The sequence below is a fragment of the Neomonachus schauinslandi genome, chromosome 5, assembly GCF_002201575.2.
Source record: "Neomonachus schauinslandi chromosome 5, ASM220157v2, whole genome shotgun sequence".
Lineage (NCBI taxonomy): Eukaryota > Metazoa > Chordata > Mammalia > Carnivora > Phocidae > Neomonachus > Neomonachus schauinslandi.
In genome coordinates, this window is record NC_058407.1 from 66266853 (window position 1) to 66286972 (window position 20120).

General features: G+C 41.8%; 1 protein-coding gene across 3 annotated transcripts; it reads left to right on the top strand.

Annotated features, from left to right (window-relative positions):
• Positions 1-2246: 2246 nt before the first annotated feature.
• Positions 2247-16615, top strand: SLC38A2 (solute carrier family 38 member 2). 3 transcript variants are annotated; one of them, XM_021704924.1, is made up of 16 exons: positions 2247-2512; positions 3616-3814; positions 4107-4188; positions 4336-4451; positions 7520-7593; positions 7683-7775; positions 7906-7987; positions 9612-9694; positions 10122-10180; positions 10271-10438; positions 10838-10917; positions 11031-11131; positions 11700-11824; positions 12190-12334; positions 12449-12546; positions 13618-16615. In XM_021704924.1, exons 2-16 carry the CDS (start codon positions 3699-3701, stop codon positions 13714-13716), a joined length of 1521 nt encoding a protein of 506 aa, XP_021560599.1. In that variant the 5' UTR covers positions 2247-2512; positions 3616-3698; the 3' UTR covers positions 13717-16615. The 3 variants fall into 3 exon arrangements, with proteins under 3 accessions (XP_021560599.1, XP_021560600.1, XP_044771370.1); XM_021704925.1 differs by lacking the exons at positions 2247-2512; positions 4336-4451 and having other exon boundaries at positions 3724-3814; XM_044915435.1 differs by lacking the exons at positions 2247-2512; positions 3616-3814; positions 4107-4188; positions 4336-4451 and adding an exon at positions 6736-6749.
• The last annotated feature ends 3505 nt before the right edge of the window (positions 16616-20120 follow it).

The following is a 20120-nucleotide window of genomic DNA, read 5'->3' on the forward strand; positions in this document are numbered from 1 at the left end:
ATCCGTCACTGTGTTCCATGCGGCAGTTTGAAAAACATTCTTCTAAAACATTAGCTTGGAAATTAAGCAAAATTGTAGCACTTCTAACCAACAAGCATTGGGCAGCACAGGCTCCCAGAAATTGGGAAAGGGCACTGTGTCCCACGCATTTTAGCCAAAGCATATCAGGCCTCAGTTGGAAGCCACTTGAGTTAACAGATGCACCTCAGATTGGCCTTTGAAAAACTGGCAAAAGAAAAGCAGATGTTTCAATACCTCCCACTCTTTTTTTTTTTCCACCATTTACTGTTCAGGTTCTAATACAGAGGTCAGAACAAGATTACAGTCCTTCCCTCAACACATACACACACACACACACACAAACACGCATACATACACCCTTAATTTTACAGGTTCTCTAAAGTATGTGTTGCAATACAAACCACCAAAAAGTCCAAAGGACAAGAGATCCAGCTGTGAGGGTGCAACTTGCCAACCAAAACCACCAACCCTGAGGGCTTCCTTAGCACATCTGACTGGGCAAGGGGACTCACCTGGATGAAACAGCTGTTTAAGACCTGATTTTTATCGGTTGAAACCTGATATAAAGAAACTTCCAGGGAGTCCTCTCTAACCCACCGCTAAGATTGCTCTCCGGACAAGAGTTGATTGGTTTTATTAGGGAACGAATGTGGAAGAAAGGTAAGTTTTTTCAGCCCTGATTGTGTGTCAAATGCCAAACCTACCTTGGGGAAGTTCACAGTCTCCCTGGGGAGACCAGACTACAAACTGGAACAATTTTGAGTACAAGACAGCACAGGTTTAAAAAGCCCAGCACCACATGGTTTAGAGAACAATTCGTGCAAAAAGAGGGGGCCAGCCTGAGGCTCAGTGACTAAACCTCGAGGAATGGTCAGGAGAAAGTTGGGCGGGAAAGCAAGAAAGAGTATTGTTTAGGTGGGACTGGTCTGACCAACACAAGGGTTGGGGACCCGAGGAGCGCAAAGGGGAAATCGGGTCCTCCCTTGTCAATCATGAACACTGGTGCAGGCCCAGGACACCCGCAGCCTCACGTGCCACGGAAATAGACAGCTGTACAGATTTCCTCAGGAAAACATTGAAAGCAAAAATTGTGATCACACCCAACCCTTTCCTCTATGCCCTGCCCAATCTCTCCCACGTCCCCAAAAGGAAGAGAGCAGTAGGTCAAACTCGTTTGTTTATTCATTCATTCAACAAGCATTTCTCCTAAGGGGCCTTTGTTTCCAGCAAGGGATGAACTGTTTCCTTTCCGCAGAGGATTCCGCAGCGAAGGGGCCCCCTAGTTGCCTGGCTCAGCAAGACCACATCACCACTGGAAAGGAAGGACCGGCTCGGGAGAAAGTCTCCCAGACCAGCATTCCAGTGGAGCCAGCGCCTTTGTAAAAGGCGAGGAGGGCGAGAAGAGCTCTCAAATTGGGTCGAGGGTGGTGGAATGAGTGAAACGTGTCTGCAAAAAGGAAAACTGGATACTCCTACATCTCCTCAAAAGAGAGGGTCCCCCCCAACCCGAGGCCCAAACCAGGATCTCCTTTCAAGGGGTCTGGCTTGCTGGTCAGGATGTAGCATTTCCCCTAGTAGGGTTTTCCACGTTCGTACAAAAAGGATAGACCGAAATGCAGCTGCCAACTGACCCCGCCAGGCTAGTTTTGAAGAGAGCAGGTCTAGTTGGAGAAGAAAGAACGAGAACGGAAACCGACCATGGAGACAACGTTGCTGCATTAGTCCAAGTTTGCGAGAGAAAAACCCCAAGTAAATCACAAAAATAACAGGCAGGAAAGGGTTGGGTGGGCGGGATGTGTCCCCAAAAATCCTTGAGGAGAAAGCAAAGACTGCTGGTAACTCGGACGGAAGGGATTGAAGGAGAAAGCTCCGGAAAGACAACGGCATGTGTTGGGCACCTATCGAGGTTGAAATGAACTGGCCAAGGGAAGCATGGGGGGGGGTCTTTCGGGGCTGACCAGGAGACCTGAGAGAGCGGGGTCTGGCTTTGCCCCAGGGTGGGGGACGCCAGCGGGCGGGGCCGGCCGCCCGAGTGGGCCGGGTGGGGGGGGGGGGGGGGGGGGGGGGGGGGGGCGGGGTCTGCGGGCCCGGGCGGGCCGGGGGCGGAGCCCAGGTAGTGTTGATACACAAAGAGAAGGCACCCGGGCGGCCGCGGCCCCGCCCCCTGACGCGTCCTCCTGAGCTGCCGCTATAACCCGCTGCCCGGCAGACAGAACCATATCCGCGCGACACCGCCGTCCCGGAGCGTCTTCCCCACAGCAGCGCCCGCAGCCGGACCACGCGTTCCCGCATACTCGCACCTTTCCCTCGAGACGGTGGACGCCGGACAATTGGGGTGGCAACAACTTGCCATTTCTTTTTTTTTTAATTAAAATTATTTCTCCTGCCTATTGTTGGTTTTTGTTTTTGTTTTACGATTTTTGTTAGCCGAGAAAAACCCACCGAAGGCGTTTGCGTGACGTTCCCGGATACAGGAGCGGAGACCACCGAGGTAACGCGCGCGGGGGCGTCTGTGCGAAGGACGCGGGGCCCCGGGCGGGAGTGGGGGAGGGGCGTCCGGGAGGGGCCGCGGCGGGAAGGTAGCTGCGGAGGTTGTTTCCTCCCGGCACTGGCGTGTCCGGTCGGCGGGACCCGCCTTCGGTTCCGGCCCCTACGGGGGTCGCCGCACTCTTCGGGCGGGGGAGGGGCGCGGCGCGGGGGCCGCGTACCCGCTGGGAGCGGAACCGCATCCTCCCGTTAGGGGGAGGGGAACCAGCCCGGCCGCGGCTTCGCTGCGGCAAGTCTTGTGACTGATTTGCATTAATTAAAAAATTAGATCGAGGGGGCCTGGAATATGGGGGCAGCGGAGGAAGGTTCGGGCTTCTGGTATACAGAGGCCACGATTGGGGAAGACGGGCCAGGAACATTTGATAATCGGAGATCGATATTGCATCAGTTTCTTTTCCGGGCATAGGAGTGGCCGGCCGGGCGAAGCGCTCGCGAGCCAAATGCCTGTAGACTAGTGTGCTCGAGGGCACGGGCGTGCGCGTGTAAACAAACTCTCGGCGCCTCTGGTCGCCGAGGAACGGGCGTTCTCCCCTTTTCGGGAGAGGACCCATGTCAGCCCTTTCTGCCCCCTTTGAGTCCGCTCTCTGCCGCAGAGGCATTTCCCCATGTGGGGACTCCAGGCATGAAAAGGCGGATTACGCGCATTGCCGTTGCAAATGCTAGAAACTGGGTGGGATGTGTGCCCTGCATGCCTGTGCATGACCAGAGAGGCTGGAGGAAAGCCGAAACAGAGCCCCCGTGCACCCCTCCCCTCAGACTTGGGATAATGGAGAGGGTGCAATACTAAAATTCTCTGGAGAGGGGCCTGGGGGTCCGGAGGGCGCGGGCCTCTGCGGGCGCATCGCCGCGGCGGGACCATCTTTGTTCTTCGCGGCTCCGCTGTCTGTACTTTTCCGCCCCTCGGCGCGCCCCCGCCCCTCGCGCTCAGCTGGTACTTTTCCACTCGTCTGGCCGGGGATGAATCAGCCGCGCTGCGCCTCCCGGCGGCGTCACGTGACCACGGCGGGCGGGCGCCGCAGTCTTGACGCGCCGCCTCTACCTTCGCAGGCAGCCGCGCGGGCCGGTGCACAGCCAAGGACAAAAGGAGCCCAGTGTTCCTCGCTGCACCCTCTATTCCTCCCGGTGCCAGCATGAAGAAAGCCGAAATGGGAAGGTTCAGTATTTCCCCGGATGAGGACAGCAGCAGCTACAGTTCCAACAGCGACTTCAACTACTCCTACCCCACCAAGCAAGCAGCTCTGAAAAGGTGGGAGAAGTTGTGTGCTTTTTTTTTTTTTTTTCCTTTTTTAAACGCCTTGCGGGGGTCAGGGGTTCTTTACCTAGGACTCTGCTTCGGTTGCGGTAATTTACCGTAGTATTTGGAGAGTGTGTAATCTCTGAAAGTATCCGATTGTCGCATTGACAGTACCTCTTGTGAAAGGCGACTCCTACTTAACACGCATTTCTGGGAAGGTGTGTGACAACTAAAGGGCAGTTTGTGTTAAAGCATTCCGTTGTATGTTTCAAAACGACTGAGAATTCCTTTTTTTCCCTCACAGCCATTATGCAGATGTAGATCCTGAAAACCAGAACTTTTTACTTGAATCAAATTTGGGGAAGAAGAAGTATGAAACAGACTTTGTAAGTTGAAAATAGCAATTTGTGTGTCTGTGGCTTTATGGAGTAAAAGAATAGTTTTACTTTTAGATTTCAATCTAACTTGCCCAAAGCTGGTTTTCTCCATTTAATTATTGTTATATGTTTGGTTATCGTTTTCCCTCTATGTAGCATCCAGGTACTACTTCCTTTGGAATGTCAGTATTTAATCTGAGCAATGCGATTGTGGGCAGTGGAATCCTTGGGCTTTCTTATGCCATGGCTAATACTGGAATTGCTCTTTTTATGTAAGTATGTGTAAGTAGTGAGTCTGCCATGCAGGGCAGTTAATATGATGATAAAACATAAAACTAATGGCTCCAGAGACGGAATTTACAGTCGAAATAGTTGACTTAAAAATCATTTGTGTGAAATTTAAAATTAGAAATCCAAAAACCTCCTTATTCTAGTATCTAACTGCATGATATCAAGAAAGCCAATTAGAAATAGGACAACACTGAAAACTGATAATTAAACCAAAAGTATTTAAGTCAATGGGAATAGTTAAAACAAAGTTGTAACAGGGGTTGGATGTTTAAAAAGAACTATTGATAAATCCAAGGTAGTTATTTATTCTGGGAAAATGGGAAGCAAAAAATATTAATAAGCATGGTACATCCAGGTCAGTTTATAAATTGACATAGTCTCCCCAAGAACCTTTGCATAGCGCAAACAGACTTTTTAGAATATATAGGGTGTGGTGGTATTTGCTTAACCTAGAACATGTTCTAAGAAAAGTGAGTCATAACTTTCTGGACACTGAAAAGACACCCATATGTTGGGGGGGTTTTTTGTTTTTGTTCTAATATTTATTTCTTCCAGGTCTGTGTGATTGCCACATGCCATAGCAAAAAAATAAATATTTTAATAAGTATCTGCTTTTAAATGTTCTTTTCCCTAGTTGCCCAGTTAAAATGATTTATTCCTATGCTTTCTAGCATAAATGCCTAGAATAGGATTTTGGAGCAATAGAAGACTTTAGAGCAGTGGTTCTTAAACCACTGTGTGGGGTCACTGATTCTCAGATAATATAATAAGAAAAGTAGGAACCCTATTTCCAAGGGGGAAAAGGTACAAAATAAAAATACATGTGAATTTGAATATACGTTTTCAATGATATTTGTATTGTAGCTGTTAATTTTAAGTACCCAGGAGCCCCTGGTAAGGCAGTTTCTGTGGAAGATAGGGTGACTTATTGCGCAGATGAAGAAACCACACCTTACAGGGAGCAGGGAATTGTCCCGTTGTGACAGATGTGTTTTAGTTAGCTGACTGGTGCCATCTACTCAAGTGATTTTCTCCAGCAGAATAGAATGTTCATGAAAAGAAAAGCAGACCTTTGCAAAGTTCTGCTTTGTGGGTGAAGCAGAACTGAACTGTACTGAAGTTAAGCCTGGCTTTGAACATTGGAAGCTAGGATTCCAGCAGTTTGCTTTATTAGCATGAAGCTTTCTGAGATCTTTTACTAAGATGAAGGAATTTACATAGGAAGGACCCTAGAGTTTTAAAGTTTTTACTGGGGAACTTGAATGGCCTCATTCCAAAATACTTCCTGACTCTTACTATAACAACTGGAGACCCTCTTTAAATGCTGCCAGTGTGGTTATAGTTAACATGAGATAAAATGGCACCTGTTTCATAAGTGACAGCAAAATTCTGATGTTACCCTTGCACCTTTGAAATTACACTTTAATAAGGTCTATGTGTGGGTGCCTGGGTGGCTCAGTTGGTTAAGCGACTGCCTTCAGCTCAGGTCATGATCCCAGGGTCCAGGGATCGAGTCCCGCATCGGGCTCCCTGCTCTGCGGGGAGCCTGCTTCTCCCTCTCCCACTCCCCCTGCTTGTGTTCCTTCTCTCGCTGTCTCTCTCTATGTCAAATAAATAAATAAATAAATCTTTAAAAAAAAAAAAAAATAAGGTCTATGTGTTCGATTAATCCTTTGAATAAATGGTTAAATAACATCAAAAGTGCAGAAGGGAGTTTTTAATCCCATTGGTATTTTACAAGGTATATTTAGAGGATGTAGAGATAAATGGGCCAGAAGCCATGTGGCTGTCACAGTGCGGTTAAACAGCTCTAGCTAACCTTACTAGGCAGACTCAGCCTTGAGCTTGAAAGTGACCTCAAAGGTTATGAAGTCCCTTCACCCCTCATTATAATCTCAGTGTAAGAAAGGAGGACTGAATTTGTCAGCATACATTGAAGACTGTTTTTGATTAAAGTAACAGCTTTGTTCAGTTAGAGGTAAGGCCAATGGTGTCATTTTTCCACCTTTGACTAGGCCTCATAAAGGTTTTGGCGTTAGAATGGCAGTTCAGTGCCACCGCCTATGTTTTAACTAACAGAGCTCAGTTCCTTTGCCAGACCTTCTGTGGTACCGGATTCAGTTTTCCTGTACAGAATCAAAAAAAGTAACCATCTTGTTTGCAGATTTTTCTATGGGTTTCCCTGATATTTTTCTTGTTGTTCTTAATAGAAAGAAATCCATATTTTCTTTGGCTTGCCCAGGAGGGGAGGAAAGGAAATCTGAAATGAGAGAGAATTTGTATCCTTAAAGGAAAACTAAGTGACATTAGGGAACCTCTAGTTCCCTCCCTATCTATGGAGCGAAGAGCTGCTCCAGTCCGACTGATGGGCTCCTTGTTCTAGCACAGGCATTGTTTAACTTCGTCATGACCCTGGGCCTGTATTCCACACCATGGCGTGCAATATAGTCTGTTGTCTCAGTGATTACTTCTCTGACTTGTGCCCAATTGTTTGTTAAGCTGTGCCTGATGCTTCCAATGTTCGTATCACTCTCCCTTCGTAGTCCCATTCCTCTTCTTATTTATGTAGTCCAAGCGATCTCAAGGTCTTTCCTGAACCTGTCTCAGTTGGATTTCACAAGTACCTTGTGCGCTGGATTTTTACTGGCAGACATTACCATCATTTTACAGATAAAAGGAACTATTAAAATGCAGAGAAGTGGCAAGAATATATGGTGCCAGAACCAAATTATAAGTCTCATAACTCCACCACCTTAAAGTTAAGCTTTCCTGGGTCTCCTGACACATTGGATGCAGCGGGTAAACCCCAGCTCTTAACCAGTACCGTAGAACTAACACCTGAGACATGATGCGAGTTCTTAGTACCAGGCTGAGAGAAGATGTTGACACTCTAGCCAGGATGGTAAACACCAGTTCTTAGGGGCTTTCTGTCTAGCACAGAAATATCAGGACATGTTCCATATTTAATGTTTTGATAACGAGCAAAAGAATGGTCTTTAAATATAGCTATGCTTATTTATAACCCTGTGCCTTTTCCTTCTCTCATCAGAATTCTCTTGACATTTGTGTCAATATTTTCCCTGTATTCTGTTCATCTCCTTCTGAAAACTGCCAATGAAGGAGGTATGGTAGCATTCTTGATAATTCTAAAACAATTAGGCCTGTCAGGATTTTCTTCCTTCCCTCATGCTTCTGTGTTCTTCATATTTTAGGGTCTTTATTATATGAACAGTTGGGACATAAAGCATTTGGATTAGTTGGAAAGCTTGCAGCCTCTGGATCAATTACAATGCAGAACATTGGAGGTAAGAATTTTTTAAAAGGTGATTTGGGTACACTTTTTGCTCTTTATGTAGCACAGAGTGGTGACACGTTACTTTTGGTGTCACATGCCACATTTTGCACTTGTAATGGTATAATTTTGTTTTCCTCCAGCTATGTCAAGCTACCTCTTCATAGTGAAATATGAGTTACCTTTGGTGATCCAGGCATTAATGAACATTGAAGATACAACTGGGTAGGTGCTAAGTAAGGTTGCTCATAAGAAAAATTATAGTCTAAAATGGTTAGATACATTTTATCAAAGTTGATACAAGATAGTTATCAATAAATTATTTTTTGTAAATGTTCCTGTTGAAATTGACCAAGAAGTCCCTCATAGACTGATTTGAAGTCTTAAGAATGAAAGACCAAAGATCGAAGCTCGTGCTGTAATTCTGGATAATAATTTCTCTAACCTGTGTGTGAAAGCAGGTTTTCTAGAGCTTAACTTTCTCTTGATATTTATTCTCTAAGAAATTGTAGCTGAGTAACACGAAGTCTAACCTAAGTCAGGTTGAAGCTTTGAATTACATTTCAAATCAGTCCTGATTTTTTTTATAAATTTGAAATTCTTAAAACTTAATCTGTTTAAATGCGTAAGGCCAGAAAATGTATGGCCATGTTGTAGAAACCTTATCCTTGTAGCACAGTTCTTCCTCCCAGTGGACTAACAGGTTTTTATCTAAAGTAAACACGGGGAAGGGCAATTTACTTCCCCACTTACTTGCAGCTCATTATCTCAAAATAGGGAAGTGTGGTTATCTCTTTGGCTTTAGAAATTTAATAAGCTGATCTTTAAACATTAGTTTTCTGTGGGGTCTCTGTTGCTGAAGTAAGTAAGTGGAGTGGAATTCACAGGACAATTAATTTGAAAATAGTGATTTAAAAGAGGGCATGGTTGATTACCTGGAAAGGAAAAGACATTGCTAGAACTCCTAGAGGAGACATGGGTGATATTTTCTTTTAAGTTCAGAAGGGACCTTTTTGACTATTTTTGGAGTCAAGGTGGGTCAAGGTGTCACAACATACTCTTGACAACCTGGAATAAATCCTGATTTTGGGGGATTGGGTTTTGTTGTTTGTCTTTGCCTATGTGTTTTACCTAAGTATGAAAAAATTTCCTTGTTTGAGGTTTTTTTTTTTTAAGATTTTATTTATTTATTTGAGAGAGAGAGAATGAGAGACCGAGAGCACGAGAGGGAAGAGGGCAGAGGGAGAAGCAGACCCCCCGCTGAGCAGGGAGCCCGATGCGGGACTCGATCCCGGGACTCCAGGATCACGACCTGAGCCGAAGGCAGTCACTTAACCAACTGAGCCACCCAGGCGCCCCCTTGTTTGAGTTTTTAATAATGACATTTGCTAATAAATGTCTGAAAGAAATTTGTTTTAAATTTGCTTGTTTCTAGCATTAAAAATTGGCAAGCTAAACCTATGACCGACTTGGTGTACAATTCTCCTAAAAATGCTTCAAGATAAGATTACTGGCTTAACAATGCTGCTTTGTTCCCTACATTAGTATCAAGCCTTTAAGAAGCATTTTATGTTATGAATCAGCTGGCAGCCTTCCCAGAGCAAACAGTGGGACAAAAGTTACACTGTTCATACCCCATCTCTAACCTGTGTGAATATTCAGCTAGCACAGAGTTAGACATTTATTCCTGTCTGTAGGCTTTTTGTGAATAAGCAGTGCATTTTCCAGACCTGCTTTTTTGTGTGTTTATTTTTATAGTATCTCTATGAAATGAGTCCAGTAAGATGTGTATAGTATTCTGGGGATTTTCATGATTGGTTTGACCTTGTGTTTCTTTTCTTTAATTCAGATTGTGGTATCTGAACGGTGACTATTTGGTTTTGCTTGTGTCGCTGGTGCTCATTCTTCCTTTGTCACTGCTGAGAAATTTAGGTGAGTAAATCCATCTCTAAAGAGAACTGAAATGAGCCTCTTACTAGCTAGTTGGCTTTCTCTTAATAGAAATTGAAAGCTTTTTAAAAGGCCCCAAAAACATAACTTTGGGAGCTGCTGTGTACACACCTTTCAAAAGGCCTTTCAAAATCCTAGCAGGTGGCTACCAGGAGAGGCCAGAATATTTTGTTGAACCTTGATAGTATTTGCACTTTGTAAATAATAATACAAAATGAAAGTGTCTTTATTTTAGTTATTAGCAAATATTTTAAAGTAATTCTATACCTCAGTATATAAGAATTAAAAATTGAATATTGTATTCATACTAAAGTCTTTCAGGCAGAATCAAGTTACTGCCTGAAAGTTGAGAAAATATATTTGCCTGAAATCTGTTGTATTAAAGTAATAATTTCTGCCTCCCTTACAGGATATTTGGGATATACCAGTGGCCTTTCCTTATTGTGTATGATGTTCTTCCTGATCGTGGTAGGTAAAACTCTTCTTTAAAGCTAGAGATTTGTTTATGAGCCCAGTCATGTTACTTAGTTTAACAAATGCAAAATAATATGTTTTCAGGTGATTTGCAAGAAATTTCAGATTCCTTGCCCTGTGGAAGTTGGTTTGATAATTAATGAGACGCTAAACAGCACCTTAACACGGCCAACGGCTTTTGCACCTGAGATGGTATTTAATATGACTGACGATGATTCTTGCAGACCACATTATTTCATCTTCAACTCACAGGTAACTAAATACAATTTTTATTTTCTTAAGATTTTAGGGAAGAAGAGAGGGATACTATCCACAGGAAATTTAAAAACAACTCCCAAGGTAAAGGGAGGAGGGGTAATAATCTTCAGAAAACATGAATTATTGAAGACTGAGAAGAAAGCATTAGTTTATATCTTAAAATGGATGGAGAACGGAAATGAAATAATTCTATGATGTTAATAATTGACACAATCTGACGTTAGCATGTTGATCACACTTAGTGAACAGATTAAAAGAAGGGAATCTAATTATGCAAGTGAAACTTTTAGGGTTTGATTCTAAAATTGGTTACTATAAAATACAAAGTGCAGAACTGTGATGACCCAAGTGTGTTACATAAGGATTTTAAGTAAATTTTTACATTTTTTGCAGACTGTCTACGCTGTGCCAATTTTGACCTTTTCATTTGTCTGTCATCCTGCTATCCTTCCCATTTACGAAGAACTCAAAGGGTGAGTGCTTTACCTATTTTTATATAAATTTATTGGGAAAGTTAGAAAAATACTAGATTTTGCTATAAGTACTGCTCAAGTATATATTTGTATTTTTCTTTGAATTTACGTAGTCGCAGCCGTAGAAGAATGATGAATGTGTCCAAGATTTCATTTTTCGCCATGTTTCTCATGTACCTGCTTGCTGCCCTTTTTGGATACCTGACATTTTACGGTAAATAATGTCTAGATTTCAGGAAAAAACACTTCGTGAAATAAAATTGATACTTGCACGTGTATAATCTATCACTTAAATTCGATCTGTGTCGGTGTATTTCCTACTTGGGATGAGAAACTGAATTGAGAGCTTAGAATTTCCTATAGTCTCTTTATTAATCAGTAATTTCTCAAGCCCAAGTTCATATAATTAGTCACTTGGTGGCATTTTTATATGACGTGCTTGCATCTGAGTTCATGCTGTCTATCTCCTCTTCCCGTCACTTTCAAATTCTACAACACAAACTGTAAGCCAGACCATGGGATTTAGCTGTTTAGCTCCTGTTGTTTTTGATGGGGGTCATGTGGCTAAATCTCTACTTGGTATTTAGGAAAATTTTCCTTCGATGTTATTTTAATTGCATTAACCCTAATTCCAAATTAATCTTATTAGCCTCTTAGTTTATAGTCGTTTTGTGAGTAGCTAATAACTTTGGTGCAAATTTGCTGTAAGTTAGATTTCCCACCTAATCTCTAGAGGAAACTGCTCACTTGAAGCTTTTTTTTTCCTTTGTCTTTCCCCATAGAACACGTTGAGTCAGAGTTGCTTCATACCTACTCTACCATCATGGGAAGTGATATTCTTCTTCTCGTTGTTCGTTTGGCTGTGCTGGTGGCTGTCACCCTGACGGTACCAGTAGTCATCTTCCCGGTAAGTAGTCACCCGCCCTCCTTCCGCTCACCAGGAATGAGTTTTTAAACATGTGAAGACTTGTGAGATTTTCCTCTTCTGTGAGAAGGGAAACAGTACTAGAGCAATACCAAGTTGATGGTGGTTTGAAGGGATTTCTTTATTTTCTAGATTTTCAAAACAACCTGGGTAATTTTTTCCCATAATTGAAGACCTAAAATGACTTTCACTGTTCAGATATTAAGGAAATAGCAGTAGAGGAAGGGGCACAATTTACGTATTTAGAAAGTTTCTTTCTTTTTTAAGATATATTCCCTATTATTTGGGAATTTTTTCCCCCCATTAATGTGAAGCTGGAGTTTTCATTTCTCTGTTTGTTCTTGCAGATCCGGAGTTCTGTAACTCACCTGTTGTGTGCGGCAAAAGATTTCAGTTGGTGGCGTCATAGTCTCATTACAGTGTCTATCTTGGCATTTACCAATTTGCTTGTCATCTTTGTCCCAACAATTAGAGATATCTTTGGTTTCATTGGTAAGTTTTAGAAAGTGTCAGAGTTCTTTCCCGTATCAGCGATTTTAAAGTTTAAAAAAAGGAATGACAAGTGATCCATTGAATTCTCAAGAAATGGTCTGTGTTCTTTTCCAGGGGCATCTGCAGCTGCTATGTTGATTTTTATTCTGCCATCTGCCTTCTATATCAAGTTAGTGAAGAAAGAACCTATGAAATCTGTACAAAAGATTGGGGTGAGTGAGCTATTCTGACTTACAGAAACAGTAGTGATCTTCTAGTTACTAGAATTTCCTCACCTGATTTTAGTCCCTTAGCTCTCTTCTTCTAAGTTTCTAGTGAATATTTCTTTAATGGCATACTTCACAGGTGGAAGGTTGGGGCAGGGAAGGTGAAAGTTTGCCTTCGAATAGAGGCCTAAGTAAATTGCAAGAAAGCGGTTGAGATATTTTACAGCTAGGAATAGAGATAAAGAGCGCATGTGCAGTGTGGAGATACTGACTCAGCTTTCAGCATTAGTCGAACTGGTATTTGTCGGACTGCCCACTTCAACAAACACTTAACTGGGCCTTCGAACTAACTGTCTTCAAAGCAAAGCACAGGGGGGTTGTCACTATACTTTAAAGTAATAAAATGTACTTTAAAGTGTAATAAAAAGTGATTTCACAAAGAATATGGTATGTTAATTACAGAAGATCCTGGTGGTGAGGTTATTTAGGAAAAAGACTGCCTCTGAGTCCTTCCGCTGCTACAATTCTAGTCTGATTAAAGCACCAAAATTGTTTATAAACAAACAGCTGTCATCTTGTTTTATTCAAAATACATAGTGGTAGTAATATTTGAAGGGGGTAGAATTAGGAGTAAACTTACTCATGTCTCTTTGAAAAACCTCTGGCTTTGACTCAGGCTGCATTTTAGGATGACTTTGATTTGATTTTGTGACTTAAACTTTTGAAATTTTGAAATTTTAGGAAATGCAAAAAAACAAAAAACCCCCCAAAAATCTAGTCCTGTTCTATTTATTACATGAAGTAGTTTATTCAGCAAAGAAAAGTATTTACCTTTCCGTTTGAGACAAAGGAATGAAAAAGCAAAATTTTGGAAGGTTTCAAAAACTGAGTTACTTTGTACTATAGGTGAGCCGGTGAGCCCTTGGTAACTTCAGACAGTTTTAAATCTCTTTAGCAAGGTAAAACTGTAGCTCTGTGAAGCACTCAACATCATTTTAGTGATTACAAGCCCATTTTTAAAAGTAGAAAGGAATGCTTTTTTGTTGGCTAATCATTTTCTCTTTGTGCTCATTGCAGGCTCTGTTCTTCCTGATCAGTGGCATAGTGGTGATGACCGGAAGCATGGCCTTGATTGTTTTGGATTGGGTACACGATGCCCATGGAGATGGCCATTAACTGGTGCCGCTAAAACTCCACTAGTCCACTTGATGCCAGTGTTGAGTCAACTCTCAACTTCCTATGAAATTTCACCTGACGTTTTCAGTTTCACTTCCTTTTGAAGTGCAGATTCCTCGCTGGTTCTTCTGAGTGCAGAATAAGTGAACTTTTTTTTTTCTTTTTAAAGAGACTATTCTGTATGATAGAAATGGATATTAACAACCAAACCACGAGTCTCGGGTTAGTGGAAGTGACAATTTTATTCCATTCCAGAGAATGGACGAACTCTTAACTTTTATCAAGCCACATGTTTGGCTGTGTCATTGTTTAACTTGGATATTTTATGATTTTACTTGAATGTGCCTAATGGAACCATTCGATGTGAGAAACAATTCTTATTAATTTACAGCAAAGTATTGAAATAACCATTGAGAAAAACACTATTATTTTTTTGTACCAAAAATATTTTAAGACCTCAAAAGCACTATTTTACTTTTAAAAAAATGGCTTTCTTTCTAACTTTATCCAAAAACAATTGTCAACAAATTCCATAAGAAGAAATCATTGGTATTTAAAAACAAATACTAGTATTGTGAAATGATTTGCCTTTTTGTAGGCATAATAAGCCAAATACTTTTTTTAACCCAAAAAAGTTTTTAGAGAAAATGATGTAACAAAAAATTGTACCATGAATAGGAGCATAGTTTTTTCCATTCAGATTTCACCATTAAAGAGTAACTGGTTGATTATTGCTATACCAAATCAGATGAACTCATTCATCACTTTTCTTCTCTGGCCCCAAATAATTTGCGTCATTCAGACTGAAATATTTATGGCTTCAGTCTATTAGAATGGAAGATACAAAGCAGATATTTCTGTGGGAAGTAAAATAACTAATTTTGAGGTACCAAATAGTGCAATTGGGTAAAACAGGGTTTATTCAGTTGCATCTGTCTCCAGAGATGTATTGACAGCTCTGGGTTTTTTGGGCCAGCCCTTTTTTTTGACATTGCTTCCAGCAGTGGAAAATGGGCATTTGATGGCTATAGGCCAAAACTGTTCAATCCAGAGAGTACAACTTTTCAGAATGCTCATCTCCTACTGGAAGTGTGAATTACTTGATAATGTATGGCTTAGTTGTGTTCATGTTTTGTCTACAGTAGAGGTCTAATTCACAGGTTTCACTGATATTTGGTATAAGTTCTCTTCAAATTGGCCACTGGGTTTCTCATGCAGTAAGTTTTTAAAACTAATTTGCACTGGATTGTCATCTCATTCTTGTACAACACAGAATTATTTGTTTACATCCAACAAATGGTTAGCTAGGGAAAAACAGTGCAACCTGAGTGTAAGTAGTTGGTCCAACTGCATGTTCACCCTTCCATTTCAATGCCAGTTAGAAGCGAAAAAATTACTTGGCTTTAAGAGCACATTTATTGTACGTTATGGTGTATGGTGAATATATTAAATAATGTGGTACTTTGCTCTTCAGGCATAATGTCTAAAATCTAATATACATAATTCCATTAGTGGTTGAGGGAAGCAAATAATGGAATCAATTGGTCCTCTGGCTCTAAGGTTTCCTCTTAAACTAAGCATTTTTAGTTTTAGGCAGGGGCTAGAAACGTGGCAGACATGTTTTTTGTTACACATTCTTGTATTATATGTGACTAAAGTACAGACAGGATATGTCTGTGAAGACCCTTGTGGAACTGGAAGACGTCTTGTAGTGCTACATTGGGTGAAACCAATGGTCCGTTTGTGTTTCTACAAAAATAACGTGATTGGGGACCATCCAGAAAGGCAGTGAAAAGATGGATTCTACAGCACTGCTTTCATTTAATTGGGCTTTGGCACTCCCTTCAAATCCAGAACCTCACCTCTAGTTCAGACCAAGAATTGGCACTTCTGCTTGAGTTCCTGGAAGAATTGCTGATTTTGTATCTGAGACCTGCCTGGGAATACCAAGTAGAGTTGTTTTCTACAGTTTACATCCTTTCATGTGGGAGAAACTACCGTGGCAACCAGGAAGGAATGGAAAAAAGAATTTTCTTCTCACAGCAAATTGACGTGGGGAGGCTCCTTCAATCCTCTTTTGGCTGTTTGAGGTTCAAAACGAACTGCCTTAGGGTAAACTCCATTGCATGATTTTCTTAGAGCTATCTTGTCCGCCTTGAGGTTCCTAAAACAGTGAATTCCCATTAATGAGCAGTCTTCAGTATTAAAACCACTGTCTTGACACCTCATTTTGCATTACTGTCTTCCATGGATGTTTCAGTTATAACTGTAATGTTATTTATAGAACAGCATTAATCCATTAAAGCTAACCTATTTTTCAATATTTATGATAATCTGTACATACATTGTCTGTCCATATGTATTTGTAATATATAATGTATATAATGTCAGGTTTGGGTCTTGGGTTCAAGTGTATATATTCCTGTAAGTTTCCTAACTGCATTTTGATGAATTCACATGTATCTATAAGAACTGTCCCAAAAGTACCTGTACAGAGATTTCAATATAAACAAATTGACTAATTATGTAAACACTAAAAATTTAAAATATTGTTTAAATTGTATTTGCAATAAACAGACTGGGTGAACATCACTTTTTTTTCATGAAAACTTGGTGCAAATTCAGATCTCTCATTTAAATTTTAAATAAGGTCTAATTTTCAAAATGCAGTAGTTTCAAAATGTGATCTAGTGTAATGGAATCAAATGTGATCTAGTGTAATGAAAGCTCTTTGAGAACCTGGGTGTGTGAGCTTTCTGTATATAGTGTAAATACCCCCACTGTATTGTTAGAGGCCTACGTTCCACTAGGACTTGTTGGCAAAGAGTGCTACACCGTTTCAATGAAACAATGTATGTTTGTTTTAACTGAACTAAAATAAATACATGCTTAATCCTGAGTAGCTGTGTTTTCTTTGAGGTAACGGGATAAGCCCTGTCTGATGCATTATACCATCAGAGCTTAGTGGGTCTCCTGTAATGGTAACGATTGTAATGAAGAAGAGCATGGTCAGAAAAAAGTTTGTCCGTTCCTAAAGTTTACTAAGTGTGAAGAGGAATAAGAAAACTGCTAAAAGACACCTCAAGGACCCAGGGTTGGGCCTGCTGTTGGTGGGACAGTAGTGCATCAGGATCATCTGGGAGCTCTTTGGAGAATGTGACTATAGTCTGATACCACAGATCTGGAAGGCAGCCCACAGTTTTATGCCCCCTCCACCCCACCCAGAATCCTACCCAGGCGATGTGGGAGCACACAGGTGAAAGTAAGGGGCACTGAAAAATGGTCTAGGAAGAAGTCCGAGGAATTCAGCTCAGGTGCACCAGTCCAGAGAACATGAGGAAGCACCGTGGCTGCTGAGCAATCCGTAGACAAGCTGAGGTTTATCTGACCGACCCTGGATATGACTAGCTATGAGGGGGCTTGCTAAGACACACGGGGTAGTTCAGGTATGGCCTACCGAGAGCCTTGGAAGCTTAGGGCAGGTACAGCGAAATATCCAGGGCTGAAACAAAAAGGAAGATAGAACAGCAGGTGTGCTTGGGAGTGGTTGCAAAGGCAAGCGAAATCTCCTGCAAGAGAATAATCCAGTCGCAATGATCAAGCGGAAAGGAGTTATTTCTGGTTTAAAAGCCCAGCAGAGGGGCTCCTGGGTGGCTCAATGAAGCGTCTGCCTTCGGCTCAGGTCAGGATCCTAGCGTCCTGGGATGGACCCCCGCATCAGGCTCCCTGCTCGGCGGGAAGCCTGCTTCTCCCGCTCTCTCTCTCTCTACTTGTTTTCCCTCTCTCACTGTCTCTCTCTCTCTCTCTGTCAAATAAATAAAATCTTTCACTGACAACTTCTCTAAGCCTTTTGTTCTTCAATTCAGGTGTGTCACAAATTCTGCTGGACTTTTTTTTTTTTTTTTAACTCTTCTGAGAAGTTTTAATTGAATGCCTACTGCATACAATTAACATGCCCAAGGGAAAGAGGGTGGGGTTATGTGTCAGACTCCAGTTTTAACAGAATCCATACACTTTGAATTAGCCACTCTAAAGAAACGATATTGAAATGAAGCAGAATGCCAATTAATCTGAAATAAATATCTTTGGTGGATAGGTCTACTCGAGGGATGAAAATACAGTTCTATAACCAGGGAAATGTCAAAAGATATTTCCAGCAAACCTGAGGAATATTCTAGGAATGTTTCTAACTAAAGAGCCAGAGTAGTCTGTCCTGACTTGGAAATCCTCTTTCCTGGACAATTGGCTTAGTTAAGTTTCTGGTAACAGTAAAGAAAATCCACTTAGCTTAAGCAAAAATGGTGGCAGAGGAAAAGAGAACTTAGCAGGAGATCAGATACCTCAGATAATTAAAAGATAAACAGGCTTCCCAAAGATCAAATGCTGGATTTGTCCAAGAGACCTTAAGGACAGAAACTTATGAGAGCTCACTATAGAGCTCTGCAGTTAGATTCTGAGCAATTTTTTTAGCCAACTTCTCAAGATCAACACTGGCTAATAATGGGTCCTGATCTCCAATACAGTTGGGTGGGCAGGGTGACACAGCACAAAAACATGGTTGCCAAGACCCAACCCTGTGGTGGGGAGAACAGTTCTCAGAGGACGAGTGACATGGTCATGGGCTGGAAATAGGGTCACCAACTGCCGCAGCTTTAGCACTGGAAGTACTGCATCCTGGGGAACCCCTCAGTCCACGCCAACTGGGATGGTTGGTCACCCTAGTTAGGAAGGCACGCAGAAAAGTGTCTGATAAAGCAGCCTCGTGATACCAATAAACTCATTTTCTCTGGATTTCCTTTTTCTAGACTTCTAGGTAGAACACCTGTCTTCTTTTATGACTTTGCCCCAACTCAATGGATTATATCTTCCTTAAATTACATTTTTTTCCTTCCTTAAATTTTTTTTCTGATTTTCCCTACATGAGTTGTAAGCTTCATAAGAGCAGACAACTGTCTTTTTATTAATTTATCCCCAACATTCACTCACAACACTCCAGCAAATAGCACATTAAGTACTCAAAATAATTGTTGAATGAATAAATATGCCCTGTATTTCTTATAGCATAGTTGAGGTGAGGCTCAAACTTTTAAGTAAAAATTTACTAAATACTTGTAAAATAAATACAGCGAGTACCATGAAATTAAACACTCCGACTTAGATAGTTCATTCATCTTCAACCGGAAGCCTCTGACAGAAGGCTTTCTTGCCTAACCTGTGATCTGCCTCCAGGTGGCAGAAGCCATCTCTAACCTCTACTCCATATAAGTGCTTTTGGGGCGGTGAAATCCAGTTCAAACGCTAGCCAGATTTGGTTGTGCTCCAGGTATCCTTGAGGGGAGAAATTCACGCACCACGTCTGGTTATTCCGGTTGCTTACTACTTATGTCTTCAAGGGAACCATGAATGTTCCTTGGCCAACTCCTGGGAATGTGGGCCTCAGAATGTTTTTTTATGTTAGTGTTTGATGGTTTTGTTACATATACCCAAAGCAACAGCCCATGCCATACTGGCTTTTCAGGTTGCTCTACACAGATACCAAGATTAATGATGTGCACCTGGCTTCATTGTTGGGGTCCCGAATTTTGGTTGCCAAGACCGGTTGCCAAGCAGAATATGCCTACGTAATCAGTCCCCCATAAAAGCCATGGACCTTGGGACTCATTTTGGCTTCCCTGAGCAGAGACATTCCCCACGAGTCCCTGTAGGTCACTGCTAGAGAAAGAGCACTCATTCCTGTGTGGCCTCGGACAAGGAAGTTCTTGGAACCCTGTGCCAGACCTCTCTGGATTCCTCTGTTGCATATCTTTTCCTTCTTCCTTTTGCTCTGTATCCCTTGCTGTAATAAATCAGCAGTGAGTATTATCTGCTTTTGAGTCTTGGGAGCTCTTCTGGTGAATCACCAAATGAAACATGTGTATGGTATCTGTTTTTTCTCTACCCTATCAGTTTGCAAACCTCGGTATCTCTTGCCTTCTCCAGGGAGAATCTATTCACAATGAAAGCCTTGAAGCCTTACTGAGCAAGTTTTACTAAATATTGTTTGGGGTGTGGGGTGTCAAGAGAGGTAGATAGCAAAGAATTTTTTTTTACATTGCACGTGCCACTGTGTGCCACTTTATAAAATCCCATTTGACATATTTCTTCTCCCAAGTCCCTTTGACTGTGATGTGAACTAGAGATTTTCTCTGCCTGTCCTTCCACAATGTTGTGCAGCCTGTCTTCGATTCCCACGAGTAATTCTATTCTGTCTTCAAACCTGTCTAAAAAGTCCTTAAGTCATTGGGATTTACTTTCCTGAGATGGCATTTTACTGAATGCAAATTTATTGGACTTATCTTAGTATTCTTCTTAACTACTTACTTTCCCTGAAAGCAGTTCTGGTAAGTTCAACTTTCTCATCTGAC

Bases quoted from the DNA above. Each gene is read 5' to 3' on its own strand.
- SLC38A2 (XM_021704924.1), top strand. From the start codon at position 3,699: ATGAAGAAAGCCGAAATGGGAAGGTTCAGTATTTCCCCGGATGAGGAC. The intron at 4,189-4,335 runs GTAAGTTGAAAA...CCCTCTATGTAG, and splicing joins AGAAGTATGAAACAGACTTT to CATCCAGGTACTACTTCCTT. The intron at 12,547-13,617 runs GTGAGTGAGCTA...TGCTCATTGCAG, and splicing joins AATCTGTACAAAAGATTGGG to GCTCTGTTCTTCCTGATCAG.